This window comes from Molothrus aeneus, chromosome 8 (assembly GCF_037042795.1).
Source record: "Molothrus aeneus isolate 106 chromosome 8, BPBGC_Maene_1.0, whole genome shotgun sequence".
Classification (NCBI taxonomy): domain Eukaryota; kingdom Metazoa; phylum Chordata; class Aves; order Passeriformes; family Icteridae; genus Molothrus; species Molothrus aeneus.
The window spans coordinates 33,640,253-33,660,435 of record NC_089653.1 but is presented as its reverse complement, the minus strand read 5'-3'; the positions used below and the strand labels follow the sequence as shown (position 1 = coordinate 33,660,435).

The 20,183-nt window shown below is 42.2% G+C and overlaps 2 protein-coding genes across 2 annotated transcripts in view; one reads left to right on the top strand and one right to left on the bottom strand.

Annotated features, from left to right (window-relative positions):
- DOCK1 (dedicator of cytokinesis 1) overlaps positions 1-20,183 on the bottom strand; it is a 277,491-nt gene that overhangs the window by 148,981 nt on the left and 108,327 nt on the right. The window lies entirely within an intron of this gene.
- The window catches only part of INSYN2A (inhibitory synaptic factor 2A), a 40,781-nt gene that overhangs the window by 7,030 nt on the left and 13,568 nt on the right, over positions 1-20,183 (top strand). Inside the window, exon 2 of the mRNA XM_066554639.1 lies at positions 4,944-6,102. Coding sequence (XP_066410736.1) covers positions 4,949-6,102 — 1,154 coding nt within the window. The 5' untranslated portion in view covers positions 4,944-4,948. The remainder of the gene's footprint in view (positions 1-4,943; positions 6,103-20,183) is intronic.

Below are 20,183 nucleotides of genomic sequence, written 5' to 3'. Positions count from 1 at the left end.
AAGGAAGACTTCCAAGGCACTTGGAAATGCAGCAGTAAGGATGACTTGGGTATTGAGCAATAAATAAGGAAGTTCAAGAGAGACAAAAATCAAATTCAGCGCCGCCGGGTTTCAAAACAGAGTTAAAAAAAAATCCTGGTTTGACATTTAGCAGCACTGCTAAGTCTGTTATTCTACATGAACGATTCTGTGATGGAATAAAGACAGGCTGGGCTACCCCAGCAGTTTTGCTAACAATCCTCTCATCAGTATTTTTTATCCCCTAAAAACTGGGAATGCCTACAATCCTCAGATTTATCTGCAAGTCAGAATTTCTCCTCAGTCCTTTTGTATTAAAACCCTCCAAAATTTCCCAACACAGGCAAAGTTTCTGCAAATAACTTCTGTAATTAAAAACTGCCTAAGATAATTCATATTTCCTAATGTTTTTATCATGACAGTCTTCATTACTGGACATTACTTTTAGAATGATACTAAATAATTTTCAAGTTTCTAACATAACACTGTCAGATAATTAACAATTAGATTCCTTTGAAAAGAATAAAAATACTCATTTAATGAAGTCAAAAATCTATGAGATATTTAGAATTAACATTAGGTTTCTATATTGGGTTTGTTTCTACAGAGTAAATCTGAGTTTCTTTTTGCTCTTTATTTTTAACAGTATAATTGGATAAACATTCCATGGATACACTTATGACTTATAGACATCAAACAGTTTTTGAAAAGTAAGTGGTTTAAGGTGGTATTTAGGCATATATAATTTTATCTGAGGCAGTGGGGATTTCTCAGGAGAATGTCCAGCCTGGAAATATCCAGAAGCCTAAAGATGCTGCAGATCACTTCCCACTTTCCGTGCAAAAAGCCAATTATTTGCAATTCCCTGCATTATTTTAAGCCAATCCATCCATCCACAAAATCCTGTGTGCTCTTAATAAGTGCCCAGATGTTTCCAGCTGCATCTCCAAAGCCTTCCTTTGCTCTGGAAACCCAAGGACTGAAATCTGTGCCTTTCATCTGCATTTGGAACCTGCAAAGTTTAAGCCCACTCTGCGTATTAACACATCCTGAATCTGCTTCTGTGTCATAAAACTGACAGAGATAAAATGGAAATTGCAAGGTGAGTTCCAAATCTCCTCTCCCCTCATTAACCAATCAGTCTGGTAAATTCCACACTGTAATTCTCCTCCCAGAGCAGTGACTCTGCAGAGTTTGGGATGCAGAGTGAAGGTCCTGCAAAGATTTGTGCCACCTAACTGGTGGTTTCCATAATTACCCAAAGATTTTATACCCACTCAAAGCTTCTCTGTGCATCACTTTTTATTTATTATTATTATTATTATTATTATTATTATTATTATTATTATTATTATTATTATTATTATTATTATTATTATGTTATTATTATGATGTTATTATTATGATGTTATTATAATTATTATTATTTAATAGTTTATTTCCATATTCAGACACAGAGGGATGCTGCTTAAGGGTAATCAGCCACAAGTTTATAAAAAAATCAAGGCTAAAAACTGAAAAACTAAGCATGTGATTACTTAAATATTTAGATTAGCAAACCAGCTCTTTGTTTAAAGTAAGTACAGATAAAAAGTTGAACTCTATTATCTGCATGTAATTGGCATCTGCAACTAAAATTCAAATTCAAAGGCTTTATTACCCCCCTGAAAGCACGAGCCATAAACTGAGGAACTCCAGCTCAGTAGTTTCTTCAAGTACCCAAAAACCCTGCAGAGACAACACTGTGGCAGTGCCTGAATAAGGCAACACAGGAGGCAACACTTTGTCCAAACCAAAAATGAAACCAAACAGGAAATATTTAATCACCTCTTCCCTGTGAAGTGTTTAACTCACAACTGACTCTTTCCTCAACTGTTCTTTTATCAGCTGAGCACAGAGAGTTCCCCTCAGAGACACCAGGATCCGAGCAAGGCTTAAAAAAAAATCTGCTTCTTTTGGTTGTTGTCATTCCTAATCACAGATATCTCTAAAATTATTACTCCCAGCTACTAGTGGGAATAAAAAAACTCTGGATCAGCTAAATCAATCAGGCCTGTGCAGTTGGGAAAGGGAGAGAAGCAATTTGGTGAAGAATCAATTTATTGGCTATTAAAGACATTTTCAAAATTAACTGCAGAATGAAGCTCCCCATTTATCTGCTCTGGAGGATATCTCCAGACTCTTGGTTTCAGCTGGGCTGTGGACTCCATGAATTCCATGGGAAATCATCCCAAACAAACCCAGCCCCCACAAATGATGGGATTCAAGTGGGAGGTAAAATAATCTGAAAATTGAGACAGATCACAGACACTAATGAAATATCAAGCCAATACTTGAAAATAAATTGGATGTTAATGGATCCTGCTGTCAAATAACCAAGTGCCCAAAAACTCACTTTGACATCTCCAAGGAATCCTAAGAGATGGTGACTTTCAGAGCTAACAGCCAATTTTTGTAGCCTTTTTGGGTAAAAACATGGCTTTTTCAGACACAATTACTGAATATTTCAGATCTTTGTGAATGCAGGATTTCATTTTTGCCACTATTTCTTGGGAGCTCAGAAACTCCCACTGGCAGATTTGGAACTAATGGCTGTAATGGCTGTTATGCTCTTGTATTTAGATTTTTTTTTTGGTCAACTCATTCATTTACCAGACTGTTGTGGAAAATTTGCTCCCAGTAGTTCTGAAGTGCAGAGGTTTGGCGTTTGACAGCAGTTTTACAATAGATTTTTACGTGGTCCAGCTGCAAGCTAAAGGACTGGGTTTGTATCTTAGCCAGCACTTTTTCCATTAAAACTTCCCAAATTCCAGCCCTAGGTAGACAAAAAGATGGATGGCCCTACCTGCTCTGTTTGCAAATGGCTCTCAGATAAAGGCACTCACAAACACAATTACAATTAAAACACAGCCCGAAGCAGCCAGGACAGGACACTGATGTTCCCCTACGACCAACTCAACTGGAACAGAAAATTCCTGACATTCAAATGTAGCTCATTTATTCCCCTCAAAATCTGCCCCTCATGTGTTAAGGGCACGGGGATAACTGATCTCACCCCCTACTCTGCTTTTATCTTTAGACTCCCCCTTAGAATTTCCACTTTATTCTCTCTTTTCCCCCAAAACGGGGACTTGGTCACCTTGGTATCAGATCATTGGCTTCTATGTATAAAATGACCAGTTGAAAACTGGGATCTGGCAATCTCAGATTCCATTATTTGAGTGGTTTTGTCCTGAATTTTCTCTTCTTTTTGCTTCTTCTACAGACTTTGCACTACATCAGAGTCACAGAAAAACTTCTTCCCCTTCTCCAACGACTGCTGCTCCCTCACCACTCCCTGAGCATCACAAGTCAGACAGAAAAAGGCAAACTAGGGGGATTCTGGAATATTTCAGTTCCCTCTTCACAAATTACCAGGGCCAGGGAATTTAAACATGAAAAAAACGTTAAGTAATGACGTGTTTTCATGGGATTTTTGACCCAGAAGTCCAACCTTGGACTCTGTGCCATGCACATCTCTGTGTGTCTTTAGGGAAGTGTTACTTTTACTTTTAAGCCTCATAAACATTCAGTTTTCCACTGAAAATTATTTCCCCATTAAGCTTTCTTACTTTAAATATAGACTAGTCAAGGATTCATTCCCTTGTGCCCCTGAGTTGGCTTTCTAAAACAGATGCTATTGTGGCACTTAACTCTTCAAGAGTTTCACGTATTTTATTAAATAGACAAAGGAATTTTAATTAAAAACATATTTCAAGTACACCTGAAAGTCCCTTTACTTGTTTTACATTATACTCCCAAGTCCCTCTGAGGGTTTCAGCAGGAGATATATGCAGAATGTTTGGATTAAGTGGGAATTTGGTAATTCAGCAAGTCTCAGGGAGAAATTTGCACAACAGGAAAGTAAAAATTACAACTTCAAATGAGGTGTAAAAATGAAATCTTAATTATGCAGCTACTCCAGATCTCCTATGATCTGTACAACCACTGGGGTTTGGGGTTTTTTTGGGTAAATGCTGTATTAAGCAGTTGGCATCTTCTACTCCTTGAGGAGGAGCTTATATTTCAATGGCAGATTAAGTAATTTCTGTGATTCATCACAGGTTTGGAGGTTTTTAGTGCTTTAGGATTTTTTGGGACAAGCAGCTGTATCATAAAGGCACATTACTGCTTCTAGGAACGGATGAGTTGTTTTGCATTTGAAGCAAAACCTTAATTGATGCACTGCTGACTTCCTCCAAAACTTCACTAATTCATAAATTTTACACACCCAGCACTACCAACAAGTTGCTAATAATAATTAATCTGTATTTAGTTTTATAAAAATCCAGATAATGACACCTCTAACGACCAACTAACTCCTTGCAAAGAACGCTGAATACATTACACAGCAGAAATGTGTTTGGTAAGCAAGCACACGAAAAATATTGCCAGTTGGACATTTATTGCTTCTAAATATTTGCATTAAAATAGAATTAAGGGTGGGCAGAGGTCTCAACTTTTCTTCACTTGGACAAAGACACTTGGTTTTCAATTTCCCTGTAGTTTTTACTAACTATCAGAGAAATTCAGAGGACTGGCTCCCTGGGAGCACATATTCCTGAAGGAAATTGCTTCCTGGGAAGCCCTGTCATGACAGCCACTGTCCTATCCTGGGAAAATAGTTGTGAAAAAACTTCTGGCACCAGGAAACCTCCTTTCTGAGGAGCAGGTATTCACAGCAGATCGAGAGAAAACATTATTAAGATACAAATCTCTAGAAAATCACCAAGGGCTGTGACTCGACGGAATCGAGCGCATCGGTCACGAGTCACATCCATTTCAGTGGGATCACAGGAACGTGGCTTAAATATTGCAGAAACCTCAGGGGAAAAAGTAACATTTTTGTTGTAACATGAAGCTTTTTGCACTGTTTTTGGCTGCAGGCATCATGGTGAGTAAGGAGCCCAGCAAATGCTTACTCACTGCCTCGGACAGCGACGTCGAGCCCGCGGCTTCCCTGGCGCTGGAGATGAAATACGCGCTGGATCCCAACCGGCAGATCAAGAAACGGAACAAAGCCCTCCAGGTGAGGTTTAAGGATATCTGCGAGGCCCAGAACGAGCAGAGGGACAAGCAGCTCTCCACCTCCTCCACGCAGGACCCCGACAAGAGGGAGGCCAAGGCCATCTCCTACAAGACGGCCTATCGCAAGTACATGACGGTGCCCGCCCGCAGGTCCATCCCCAACGTCACCAAGAGCACAGGAGTCCAGACTTCCCCTGATCTCAAAAAGTGCTACCAGACCTTCCCTCTGGACCGGAAAAAAGGGAATATTCTGAAAAGCGCCGCGACCGTGGACACGTTACCGAGCGAGAACAACGGGTTCCTGATCGAGGTGAAGGACAGGGAGGGCCGGGGCCCGGGCGAGGCCGCGGCCTGGGGCAGGAAGGCCGGCAGCCTGCAGACGGCCGAATTCATCTCCCACATCTCCGAGCGCGCCGCGCACGACAACGGCGCCGAAGCCTGGAAAAGCAGCAGTTTGCACAGCTCTCCCAAAGAGCCTCGTCCTCCTCCACCCAACTTGGCCGAGCCCAGCGAGGAGGAGCCGGCGCGGCCGCCCGGCCGGGGCAGAGCGGCGGCGGCGCAGCTGGGGAGCGACGAGGCCGCCCAGCCCCTCCACGGGAGGGTCTTCAAGACTGAAGTGGCCACAGTTTACCTGCCGGCCTCGCAGCCCGACCTGCCCGGCCTGGGCGACTGGGGGCCGTGCCCTGAGGAGGAGGACAGGAGGATGGTGCAGCTGAACGGGGTGCAGCCCCCGGCCGGAGATGCCCGAGCGTGCGTGGCGCGGGCGCAGTGCCCGGCCCCTGAATGTAGTGACCAGAGCCTGCAGGTCAACGTGGCGCCCATGGAGGAGAGCCAGCCCTGCCGGACGGCCGTGGCCGTGAGCCAGGAATGCCAACAAATCGTGCCTCACACCGAAGTTGTGGACTTGAAAGCGCAGCTTCAGATGATGGAGAACCTGATCAGCTCTAGTCAGGAGACCATCAAAGTGCTGTTGGGTGTTATACAGGAGCTAGAGAAGGGAGAAGCTCACAGGGAAGGGTGAGTAGAAGCCTTTTTAATGAGTATGAGCTGATTGAAATGTCTTTTCGACCTTGAGTTTGCTGATGCCAACGCGTCCCTGCTGCTATGCACGTGGCGCTCCTCACACGGACTTTTGCTGCTTTAGGAGAAACCTGCCAGCAGCATTCAGATTGCTATCTGCCAGTCCCAGGGTGTAATTAAGTAATTATTTAACGAAGAGCCCATAATACATCTTCCTGTGCCTTTTCTAAGGAGCACAGAACGAGCCGCTCTCCAAACAGGATTAGCGAGGATGTTTTCACATCAGCAACTTGCATTAGCCGTAATTCCTCACACGGCATGAAAAGCAGCAGCAAAACCTTAATTCTGTAAGAGACTTACCTTTTTAAGATTAAGGGATATTATTACAACTCCCAGTGTAATTCCCTTAATGGCATATGAATCTCGTCTGGTTTCCTTTCACCTGAATTTTTCATGGTATTTTTATCAGAAGGAAATGAAATGAAAACTTTGAATATCAAAGTCTTCTTTATAACTTTCACACAGCCCTAAACATGACAAACCCAAGCAGAAAGAAACAAAATTGTGTTTAACCCTAGCTTTCATTATTTAAATTAACCCATAAGGCATTTTAAGTACTGAACTGTAACTCGGTACAACCTTTAGTCTTTACCTGGACAGTTCAACCCATCTTTTATCACCTTAACCAATATTTTGCAGACTGACTCCCCTTAGTTCCCTCATCATTATTCAGTGAACATACCTCAAAATATATGTGTGCTGTTTGCGTGTTTTGAAATACTTCTGTAGTTAAATCATAATTTGCCAGAAGTGATCAGGACTTTAAAATTAAAAAAACAGCAGCTCATTCTACAAAAGCAGCACCTGCTTTTGTTTGAGTCAGAAAGGTACATCTTTAATGTAAATTTCCTTAGGAATGTAGGAATCGTGTGAATCCTTAAACTCAACACGTCTGGCATTAAAAAGTCATCTTAGTTGGACCATGCTATCAACACAGCTGTTGGGTTGTTAGTTTATTTTACAGCTGGTTATATTATTATTTATATCCTTATCAATTATCAATATCAAGTCCTGGATAATCAGACTGGGACATTTCTTTGCCCACCTGAAAGCCACACAGGTTTCAATGATCTTAAAGATCTTCTCCAACCAAAACAATTCTATAATTCAATTTTTTTTTTTAATTATTATTTTTAAAAAAACTCCCCTGATTTTCTTAACTTCAAGAAACTGCAGGAGCTTTGGCAAGAAGTGCCAAGCTGCTTTTCCAATCACAAAATACAGAAAACTATTTCATCATCATAACTCATCACCCGCTCGTCGAGAACCCTGAGTGCACAAACACCCACATCAGAGCCACCTGCTATAAATACTCTGCTTCCCCCACACAATTACATATCCAGATTTTATCCCTTCCCAAAGACAGCACAGCCACAGGTGCAACAAACACAGACTTTTTATTGCCCTGACAGAGCAGAGCTGTTACTGCAGCCAATGTTAGGAGTACTTGGCACAAAACAGATCTTGGCCAAACTATCCAGGATTGTCTTCAGATAATTCCTCTGCAGCTGTCACCCCAACAAAGCTGTATTAGCTCTAAAATGGTGAAATTATCCATAAATCCCAGTTTAGAATATCTTTACAGCCTCTTAGACTCATGTGCTGGAGTTTCCAAGACTCCATCTGACCAGGAAGAGCCTATTCAATAGGTTCACACTCGGAGCCACCTCCAGCTGCTCCTGCACGTGCCCCAGACACATCCCCAGACCTGCTCCCTCCCTGCTGGGCATGCAGGGTGTCAGGATGGGCAGGGAAGGAGAAGGAGGGAGATGCACACTTGCACAGTTTCAGGTCCCTGCATTCCAGACCCTTCTGATTTTGTGGCTGTGGATGATTTGGAAGGAGACTGCACAGCTTTGTGCTCGGGACCTTCCGCAGCGATGCCTCTCTCCAGAGCTGGGAGAACACTCTGTTCCCCTGCAAACACCAACACATCATTAACACAAAGCCTGTCTTTATCCCCAGCTCCCTCAAATTACACAACTCCTGCAATAATAGGCTGCCCCATCCTTTTATTAGAGTAATTCTTGCCAATTGCTGCATTCATCCGACACCATCTTTGCTACAGACCCTGTGTAAACTGTTACATATCTCCTCAGTGCCAGCATGTTGAGCTTTTTTCCTGTTGTAACCAGGTTTTAGGTCAGTTTAGATAAAGAAATTAAAGCAGTTCTGCTGTTTACTGTAGCATCTTCCACCTGCTAGAACAGCAAGAGATGTTTTGTACTTATGGAACTCACCTGCTTTTCTGATGTACATTAAATTCCTTAGAATAACACACTACAAGCAACAAATACAAATAACACACTGCTGGGAAAGGAAAAAAATATGAAGGAAAAAAGCCACCAAAAGCAAAAAACAAAGCCCCAAGTAAATTTCTTAATCAGATTTTTCTGCCTTTAAGGAAATCAGTGTTCTTTAAGTGCTGTTGCAGTGCCATGGGACTGGTGCTCAGTGGATTCATTTTCACTAATATGCTGTAGGTCCTGAACTGCTATTACTGCAATTCATCACTAAATGAGTCGATGCCAGCAGAACTGTAGCAGCATCTCTGAAGGCAGCAGTCTCATCCTTTGGGTGCCTATCATCTATGTGTGCTTTTGAAAATGTCAGTGCTCCATCATCTGCAATTAGCAACAACAGCCAGCACTCAACTCTGCTCCAAGGGAAGGGGAAAGCTATTGGAGCAGGAGAGAAACACAGAAACTGTGATCTCCCTCCCAGTTTCAAAGGACATTATTAAAATTCTGTGTTATGTGCATCGTTATTTACTAAATCCTTGGCAAAATGGCTGTTCTACCTCTCTGTGTGGAAGCTTCTACAAAAAAAAGCAAATTACATCCCAGCAAACATTGCTGGATGCCTTAAGTCATGCATGAAGGAAGTGCAGAGCTGCAGCTTCAATTAAGAGTCCCAGCTCAGAGTTAAAAAAAACCATTGAATATTACATGATGCAGGGTGCAGCTTTAAAACACAAACCCAGCTTTATGCTCCAGTTTTATTCTGATAAATCATCAGTGATCTCACTTTACAGACATATTTGCCTGCATTCAGAGGGAGAATTTAGGAAGCCAAATGTGTGGAGCATCACTAAGGCTGACGGGACTGCAAGCACAATGCAAGTTAATCATTCTAAAACCTGGCTAACAAAGATCTGTGAAATACAGAACAGAAGATGAGCACATAATCAGAATTACTTTGCTGCTGGAGAACAGCAGTGACCTGCCCTTTAAATCCTTCCCGTGGAAGGAACAGTAATCTGGGCCCTCCTCATTATACAATAAATCAGCAATTTTAATAAACAAACTGCTCAATTTGCCACACAAAAACAAGTCACAGTATTTTGACTCTGCCAGGCCAAATGCTACACACCAGACAAGAGTTAAATGAACCTGTTTCAGAGCTAATTTGCATTCCTCTATTAGTCAGCAGTGGTTCAGGAATTTAAAGAGCTCTCAACAAACTCCTTCGAAGACGTTGTCATGGATGGAATTTAAATGTCATCACACATGTTTTTCAATGACTAAGGGAATTTTGTGCCTCACATTCTCATTTCTGAGCAGAAAATAAGCCCATATTGTGTGTCTGGATGGAGGTTTGCACCCAAGAGAAGAGGAGAGCAGGGAGCATCCTCACCCAGTGCTGCCTGAGCAGCACTGCCAGCAATGGCCCTCAAGGTCACCCAAACTGATCCTCCTGCTCAGCAGAGGTGGCAAATCCAAGTCAGGGAGCCAAAGCAATTATTGCCTGGGTTGTTTGCTCTGCTCCCAGCCCTGCTCTTCAGAGCAGACCAAGGAGACAGAGCAAATCAAGGCAGGAACAACCTCCAACCCCTCACCTTCCAGACTGGAGGTCCTTATTTCACAATGGAGAAAAGGAAGCTTAAAAGAGTTCACAAGAGCAGAGCCTCTGAAAGCACAGCCCTTGGGAGTGATGTGTGAGCTGCAGGAATGACAGCACATGGCTTGGGTTGGGATTTCCCCCCTCAATGGCTTTGTTTTGCTTTTTTTTTCAATTACAGCCCTGGCAAAGGGAAGGTTTAACGGGATCATTTCTAAGAGAAAACCTGGAAATGGAGGGACACAACAGATAAGCTTAACTACAAAAGACAGCTCACTAGAAATAAATACATGAAAAGCAGAAAGAATAGAGCAAATTGCATCTGGGATGCACAAATTGTGTCATATTCTGAGTGACTGCAGGTTTTGGGACACTGTAAGAACAGCTTGGGATGAGGACTGTGATGAGTGCCTTTATTTCCTGCTGTGACCTTTTTACATCCATCCATTCTGCCTGGAATCATCTCTGAAATGGTCACACTCATTTCATTATCCCCAAAACCACCTCCTCAACTCTTTCCTCCTTTCTTTCTCTGAAGCTGCTGTATTTTTTTTTTTTTGTATTTTTTACTTTTTATTTTTTTTTATTTTTCCATCATTTACAGGTCATTCCCAAACACCTCGGAAAATGTAATATTTCACCTTCCTGAGGCAGAGCCAGGGGATCTCTTTGGATGCACCTTCCTTAGCCAAGGAAAAGGAGTAATTTTGCACAAATCAGAGTTTTGTGGACCTTGTGATCCTTGGGCCAGTGATGGTTGAGTGCTGCTCACTCAACCCAAAGCAGGAGCAGTACAAAGACACCAAAGGTTCATTTACCTGCCCTCAACATAAGAAATTTGGTTTTCCAAGCTCTGAACCAGTCCTTTCATGCTCCCCCAAGCACAGCTGGAGCAGAGCAGGCCTACACTGACACCTCAGCACTGGAACTATTCCATTATATCCCAAAATCCCATGGAAGTTATTCCAGTATCTGCTGCCAGTCCATGGGATCCCCTTGACCCCTCTTATCTAAAATTCTCTTACATAAAAAAATCCCATACCAACCAACCAATGAAAGCTGATGATATAAGAGTGCCACTGAAATATCCACTATCACTGAAGGTAAAAAATCCATCATCACCTAAGGTTTAACCTCAAATTCCTTTTTTCTTTAACCTCAAACTCTATTTTTTTAACCTCAAATTCTGTTTTTTTTAACATCAACTTCCATTTATTTTTAACCTCAAACTCCATTTCTTTTTAACATCAAATTCCATTTTTAAACTTCAATTTTAATTTAACCTCAAATTCCAATTGTTTTTAACTTCAAATTCCTTTTTTTTTTTCTGAATTAGCTCCCTAACACCTGTCTGGAGTTGGATGTCCAAAGGCAGGTACCAGGAGTATCTCAGAGCTCACTTTCACAGGGATGAGATTTATATTTTTGATAGGATTTTTCATTCGAGCTGGACACATTTATTCTGGGGCTGATAATCCAAGTTTCAGATCAGATTGGCAGAGTGGATAAAAAGGGGCAAAGTCTCCCAGTTCCCAGACATCCTGGAACATTAATGTGTAATAATTCAGAGTTTCTGGGTACTACTACATTGCAGATAGAGAGCTCTTCAATAACCCTGCTGTCAGAGCCACTTTCTATCAATCCTTTGTGAGGAATACGGTGGTGGGAGGCTTTCAGCAAGGAAATAAGGGGGGGGAAAAAAGGGAAAAGTGAACACTTAACAGCAACCAGAAGGTGGAATAAACATTAGAAAAAAGAAATAATCTTTTTAGCAAAGTTACTTGGTATTAATGCTCTGTTTTCTCCCCCCAAAATGCCACTAGGAATGTTCTGAATCTCAGAAAATAGAACTTATTTTGCTAATATAGTCCAGCTTTTTATCTGCATATACTGTATGGGCAGAATTTAATGGAAATGTATTTGAACTACTGAGAAAAAATAATTTGATTTCTATCTGGTTGCTATTCACTGGACTTTAAAACCAAGAAGAAATGTCATTCCCCACCACACCTCCCTGTTCCAGCCCAGGATCAGCAGCTTCAAAGTGAAATTAAGGTTCAGGACTTCTCCAGCAGATTGGCTGCAGGGACACAAAGGCCAATAAAAGCAAATCCCCACAATTCAAATCTGGAAAAAACTGATGGAGTCTATTAATGAAAGACTAAAAAAAAACTGTAAGCAAACAATATTATTGCTAAACATATCCATAGGAATTAGCATGGATCAGAAGCTTCCCTATGGGAAGTCACCAAGCTGCCCAAATCACACACCTGCAAGGAGAGTTTCCCTGCTAAATCAGTCTGTTTTTTTTTAAAAAGAGAATGATTGAAGGTAAGGAATTATGAAGTTTGCACAATTAGAATAATCCTTTAATAACTGCAGTTTGGCTGTTGGCAGTATCAGAATGCAGAGCCACGAGCCCGTAAAAATGGGACCAAAATGAGCTTTAGAGTGTTAAATTTTTCACTGCTGTTCCTTCACCAGGAGATGAAACAACTGATTTCTAATTGACACCTCCTTCTGAGCCCGTGCTTGCACAAAGGTACAATTATCTCTTATCCTGACTGAGGAAAAATGGCAAAAAGAAGAGCAAAAAGACTTGTCTGAAGATGGGGGTGGCTTTGTTTTTAAACTGCAGAGGCTCCAGGTACCCCAGGTTCCAGATTTGGGACAGGCTTAAAAAAGCTCCTGAGTAGCACATTTAGGAAAGTGAAGGTGAAGAACTGGGAGATGATGGAGACCTTGATTCAGGTACCTGGGGCTTGGAATGGGATAATCTTTAAGGTCCCTCCCAGCTCACACATCCTGGGATCTGTGGCCTGAGGAAACCTGAAGTGAGGAGTGTCCATCCTCCCTGACCCCACCTCTGGGTCACTGCTGGGTCTCTGGTGGAACTGCTCTCGCTCACACCTGAAAACACCTAAAACTGAGCTGTCCACACTGTCCCACAGCTCTTACAGCTTTTGCTTTGAGCTTTGCCAAACAGAGGGACTTTGAAGATGGATGAGCAATTCCCTGCCATGGAACTATTTTTTCCACGATAAACAGTAGTTAGTAAAACACTCCAGTGAAACTGGGCCAATTCTGAGCTTTTTGTGATGGCCTTTGCATGTCATGGAGGGATCCGTGCTCCAGGTCAACCAGGAAGGAAACCTGTCATTCCAAGGAAAGCTGAAATTCTGTTTCTGTGTTTGGACCTCTTTTCCTAATAGGAGGATGATGATGGGGATGATCTCTATCCCATTACTCGCTGCATGAGCCAACCAGAAGAGGACAGACACAACTCTATGGGGGAACACTGGGATTTTTTCCCCTCAATTCCAGTGTCAGAGAATCCCAGAATGCTTTGGGTAGGAAAGGACCTTCAAGACCATCCCATTCCACCCCTGCCATGGGCAGGGACACCTTCCATTATCCCCTCCAAGCCCTGTTCAGCCTGGCCTTGGGCACTTCTAGGGATCCAGAGGCAGCCAAAGCTTCTCTGGGCAGGGCCTCACAGGGAACAATTCCTTCCCATCCCAGGGAACAACTTCCTATCCCATGTCCATCAACCTTTTTTCATTTTAAAACCACAGCTCTGTGTGGTCCAGTAACTCCTCAGGAGGCCAGCAGAGGTATTTTGGTATTAGAAAGGAAGTTTACCCTCTGGAATGTTTGAACCTGAAGTCAGTTAGTTCATTTCTTTGATAAATCAGAGATTTGTTAACTTTATTGTCATCCACACAAGCTCCAAAGAAATCCCAGAGATGGCACCTGGAACTGTGGACAAAACTCAAGCAACTGCCACACTCCTGGTCTGTGAATTCTCCTCAAATTCCCATTATCCAAGGAAATGAGAAAACACAAAGTACTGGGACCTGCTCAGGCTGCAACAGGCAGAGTTCAGCACTTCCATGATCCTTCCTGCTGGTTTTCGGTTTTATCTCCATACATTTTCCCATGCTTCTTGCAAGTACAGAATCCCAGAACCATTTAGGTGGGAAAAGACCTCCAAAACCATCAAGTCCAACCTGTGCCTGATCCCCACCTTGTCACCAGCCCAGAGCCCTGAGTGCCACGTCCAGGCCTTCCTGGAACACCAAGCACTGGCTCCTCACAAACACCAGGAGCAGTGGCCAGCAATTCTCCTCCCTCTTTTAATTCTATGCTGCTGCACAACGTTTGGAATTTTAAACAAGCCTGGCTGATGCAGTTATTATTTGAAGCCAATGTAGGCTTAGAGATATAATGCACAAAGGGTATTTGAGCTTGCACTGAAATCTCAATCACAGCAAAATGATGAAATAATAGCACAGATTTTGACTTCTCCCATCTTCCCTCCTTTATAGAAACGATTCCTGGGAGCAGCCTCAGTTCTGAAGTCCAAGCCAAGCAGAATCCCAGGGGTTGTGTTTCAGCAGTAGGAGCTCCTCAGCTCAGGGTGGGAGCAGCAGGAGCTGTGAGGGCACAAGGATTTCCACCATCTAACACATCACCTCAGCTGCTCCCAAAAGTCACACACACAAAATTAAATATAAAATCCCATGGATTTTGGTGTGTAAGAGTAGTGGGAAGTGGGAAGAGGAACACTTGAAGCTGCAGGAAAGGATGGGTGGGTGCAGCAGATCTGATGATGAGCTGCTGGCTCAGGAGGCTCCAGGCAACGACCCCAAATCCAGGTAAAAAGCCCAGATTCAGTCCTGAATCCTCCCTCGGGGGGGAAACCACAACAGGGAGAGATTTGGGATGAAGGGACAGAGCTCATCTCAGCCTCACTACTGGAATGTGCTCCAGATAACCTGGGAAGTGCCCGGCCCAAAAATTACCCACCAGCAGTGCAGCTGCTGCTCCACCAGAGCAAACTCCCTGAATGGCTATTAACACCAGGAGCTGACATTTTAATTATCCTCCTGGTTTTTCTGATGAGACAACAAAGGCACAAATATTCAGGAGAGATGTTTGACCTTGCACACACCTAATTCCTGTAAGATTTTGTGATTTCACTTGAAATACATTTTAATTCTCTTTGTCCTCACTGTATTTTTTATTAAAAAAAAAAATCAACAGTCCTATTAAAATATATAGTTATTAAAAAAAAAAAACCAAACCCAACACTCCCTGACTAACCTGAGTATAATAGAAAATGTATTTACAGGGTGAAAGCTCTTGAATTGCTGTCGTGGGAGTCGTGCCGTACGCCCACAGTGCAAATACCTCAAAAAGCAAATTAGTCATCTGCTTCCAACTGTCAGGATGCAGCAAAAGACAAACCACTGTCTTGGAGAGAGCCTGAAAAATCTCACCACTGACTTTCTCTACGTGGCAAAGGATTTTTTTTTCAGAAGCCAGATCAGAAATATCAACCTTGAAATAAGAAGAGAGAGAAGAGTGTTCAGTGTGGGAATGTCAGGGTGGATGGGGTTTGGAGCAGCCTGGGATTGTGGAAATTGTCCCTGTCCAGGGCTGGGGGTGGAATGGGATGAGCTTTGGAGAGAGGAAAACTGTTTTCAGTAAGGTTTAGTTAATCCTTAGTTAGGAAACCAGCCAGCAGCACAAAGCTGGGATCACTTAGACCTGTGTGATCTCTGAGTGGGAAAACAAAACAGAGGGAAAGAGGAAAAACAGACTCAACAAAACCATGGAAAATAAAAAAAATAGTTAGGAGGGAAACCAAAAATAACCCAAGCACACCAGTCCCTGAAACACATGGAGCAAATCCATGTTTGCATCCAGAAGAGCCTCAAGGTAATTCCTCAAAGCACAACATCCATGCTGATTTTTACCCTCTCTAAATGCAAACTGCTAATTGGTAATTATCAACTTCAGGAAAACATAGCAGCAAAAAGGTTAAAACAATTTTTCTGCTTTGAAAGTGATTTTTCAAAACACCCTTACAGGAGACAAAGGCTGGCCCAAGGTGGTTTAGACCTGCCCAGACCTGGTTTGGGAGCAGAATCTGAAGTTCTTAAAGGAACTAGAGATTTTCATCCACTAAAAACCTGATTTTGCTGATATACAAATACATTTGTATGAGTTTCCCATTGAACTAAAGTGGTAAAGCTTTCCTAGGGCAGAATAAACCTCTAGGGCTAAGCAGGATTTATTTTAACCTAAAATAAGATGCAGAAGATATACAAGAGATTTTTCTGCATTTTACATGGCTGAAAAATGACTTGCTCAAGTCATAAGGACAACTAAAGCTCTCGTGACAAAGTGGAGTCATTTTATTTTGCCAAAAGGCAGATCATGTTTGTAGCAATAATTCCAATTTTCTCTTGAAGCACAGTGACTGAAATTATCAGTTCTGTAATACTTTAAAGTAGGAAACAAAGATTTTGAGAAGTTCTCCGTCCAACTGTTGATTTTTAAAGCATTTTCCTGTAAAGGTGGGCAATGTTAGGCCAGGTGGGATGGGGCTTAAATCAACCTGGTCTATGGAAGGTGTTCCCATGGCAGGGGGTGGAAGGGTTCCCATGGGTGGGTTTTAAGCTCCTTTCTAAGCCAAACCACTCTGGGATTCTGGGATCAGAAGGTTTAACCAGCTGTGTAATGAGTTCTCTCAGCAGCTCTAGGAAATAATAAAACAACTCCAATTAACACAAGGACTTGAGGAGAAGCAGGGCCTGCACTTCCTCTGAGCAAGGCCAGAACTGTCACATCAAACACACTTCAAAGGCCCACTGCCTGCCTAAGATCATTTGTTTCACTATATTTAAATAACAAACATCAACCAAAAAAAAAATTCTCGAAGTCTGTTCATCTTCCTTGCTGGTAATAATCCATCAAAAGTGTGAGGAACATCAAGATCATGCTGCTCTGTACCCATCACAGCCACTTCTGGAAAATCCTGCCATTAGGGGACTCCAGATCTAATAGATCAATCCTTCTAAATCATCTCTAGGAGTTTTTTCTTTGTTTTTAATAGATGCCCATTTAAAAAAAAATCAGCATACATAGATCTAAGCTTCCCTCTCCCAGCTCAAGAGGGTCTCTCTAATTTATACAAGCAAAAAAAATATACAAATGCAAAGATTTTGATGTTGAAGTTGGTATTTTTTAAAAAAAGCCTCCAGCAGGTGCACAAATTGTGTGTTTCACAGGGATTTAGAGAGTGTAATCCCCTTAGGCTGCTCTGAAAATTGCAGCCTATTCTTAGTTCCTGCCAGCCCATGTCAGCAAAATGGTTGCTCTTCATTATGATATTTTAATACTTGGGAGTGTTAATTGAGGTTAAGCTCAGGTTGTACCCAGAATGCTAAAAAAAAATATTAACCTGACAGGAAATGAAAGTCTCTTGAAAATAATATGGAAAAATGCGTGAAAAACTGGAGAGGAGATCTCCTTTCCAAGGAGAGATGCAGACAGAGAAACTGAGCTCACCTACATCCATCCTTGCTCCAGGACCTTTGAGGCCAGGTTGGACAGGGCTTGGAGGACCCTGGGGTAGTGGGAGGTGTCCCTGCCCATGGAATTTTGTGGGACTGAAGGTCCCTTCCAACCCAAACCAGTCTGGGGCTCTGGCATTCCATGGCCTGCCCAAGCTCTGCACATCCAGATGCAAACAGAAAATAGAGGATTTAAGGTTAAAAGGGTGAAGCTCTGGAGCAGTGTCTCCTCCTCAGTGGACATCAGAACAATCACATCCAAAATAGGCTGAAAATCCAGGAATAACCCCTGGGAGCCCCCACCAGGCCAAAGCCAACTTCCATTTCTACAAAAAGGCGACAGATTTTCTGTAGGAAACTTTGCCTTGTGAAAGACTTGACATTTGAAAGAATTGATTTTTACCAAAAATAACAACTGGTTTACTAACGAAGGACAAAGTTTTGGTCTCTCTCCTACATGGGAATACTTTCCACATTGTTTTTAGGAGGAAGGAAAAAAAGCAGCTTACTCAAACACTGCATGGCACAAGGAAAGCATCATCACCCAGAACTCTGCTCTCCTTCTCCTGGTACCCAGACTCTGCTCTCACATCATTCCCAGGAGCCAAAACTGATGGAAACTCTGTTTTTTCAGGAAGCCTGCACTGAAAATCAACCTCACTGCCTAAAACCTGCATGGCAATGCTGTGCCAGTAGTGAAATCCTTGCTGGAGTGAAGGAGACGAATTCCATGCAAGTGTTTGTGTAGATAATGTTTGTTTATGTGAAAACAAGAAAGTGCAAGTCCAAAGCCCTGAGGTATCAGCAACAAAATTCTTTCACGAGGAGTTTAATTTTTATAGAAATAATTGAATTTACACTGTTGTAACACTCATATAATTCAGTCCTGGCTAAAGAGCTCTGAAACTGACAGATGGAAAGCAAACACTGGGACACCATGGAGTGTTCTTGGGGCTTTCAGGGAATTCTAACAGGATCACTCAAAGAAGGAAATAATCGAAAATATGCAAAAATCATCCCTGAAAACTAAAAATACTCATTAAGGAAAAACTGCTTTAAGAAAATTTAATCAAGAATTAAATCCAACTAGAAAACGAATATATCACTAAAACCAGTGAAGACTGAGAATGGCAAAGATGCTAAAACCAAGCACAGCTGAATGTGGCAGTTGAGAGATCAGGATTTCAAACTCATCATCCAAAAATCATCTCATTTTTAAATAATTACATCCAAGGATGTAAGTATTCATTTTCATCAGCTTAACAAGTCAGCCTTACACCAGCAAATATGCTTTTAAACATGTGGAAATCTAGAATTATTATGCATTTAAAGACCATCATATCATAGAATGGTTTGGGTTGGGAAAACCTTAAAGATCATCCAGTTCCAGCTGATTGCAGGGCTACAAAGATGAATGAAAATGTTCCAACTGGAAAGCAACTTAAAAAAAACCAAACCAAGCTGGCACCAGCACAGGGTGTTTATGGCTTTACCTATAAAGAGCAAAGCCACATCCCTCTGAAGGCAGCTATTGACTCTTCTTTATGTCCTCAGTAAATAAAGGCCTTCCCCAACTCATCTCTAGATTTTAAACGTTGTATCTTTAGTTAAAGCTTTTAGGAACTGATCAATAGCTTGGAAAAAAAACGTTTTACAAGTCTCAGGTTCATATTAGGGACAATTTCAATGTCAGCTTCTGAAAGATCTGAAGAGGGGAAATGAAAATCAGGAATTGCTTCTCATAGAGAGGACAAGAATAAATAAAAACCAGGAATGGAGTTTTTCCCCTAAGGAGGAGCACAGCAAATGGACATTTTGCTTTGTGTGAATTCCTCTGCACACCTGAAGGAGAGTGAATTTGATGTCCTTCTGGTTTTTGCCTTTTTTCCTTTTATATGTCCTCTGTATTCTCTGCATATATACTTGGAGTTCTGTAACATATTAATAGCTAATTTTCCCAATAACTTTCCGTGACTTTTCCCTAGACAAAAACCAGCACAAATTCCAGAACTCCAAACCCTGAGAAATACAAGACCCCTACCCTAGGTTGGTTCTCCCTGATTACCAAGGCTGAGAACAACTCTTCAAGATAAATTTCATGGACAAAGTACAGCTTAGTGCCTAACTCCAGAAAAGGGACCTAACCCAGAGAAAATTGCACCACCTCCTGGCCTCCTAATTAGCACATTCATCAATTATGTTAATTTCTTAAAACTTATAAAAAATGTACTCACCACTGGGAGGGCACACTTTTGTAGGCATCTTTCCATAACTGTCCCTGAAAGCCTTCAATAAAAATCCACTTTTATATTACCTCCTACCCTAAATTTATCTCAAATTTCATTTTCCAGGTTGGGAAAATGATAACAGGGTTGGATGGGATATTGGGAAGGAATTCCTCCCTGGGAGGGTGGGGAGGGGCTGGGATGGAATTGCCAGAGCAGCTGGGGCTGCCCCTGGATCCCTGCAGTGCCCAAGGCCAGGCTGGACACTGGGGCTGGGAGCAGCTGGGACAGTGGAAGGTGTCCCTGCCATGGATTGAATTTAAAATCCCACCCAAACCATTCCATGGTTCCATGATGTGGCTTTTGTGTGATGTTAAAAATCAGCAATGTTGGTAACCTGAGCATATTCCTCTGATTAAAAAGCAATTTTGAGGCCAAGTAACAACCACCATCGAGAACAGCAAGAACTACACATTACATTTGGCTCTTTTAGAAGGAAAAAAAAAAGTCTTAAAAAAAGCAAATTCACCCTCTCATGAACTTCTGTTGGTGCCACCACAGTGCCAGGAGCTGCACCCACAGACCCAGA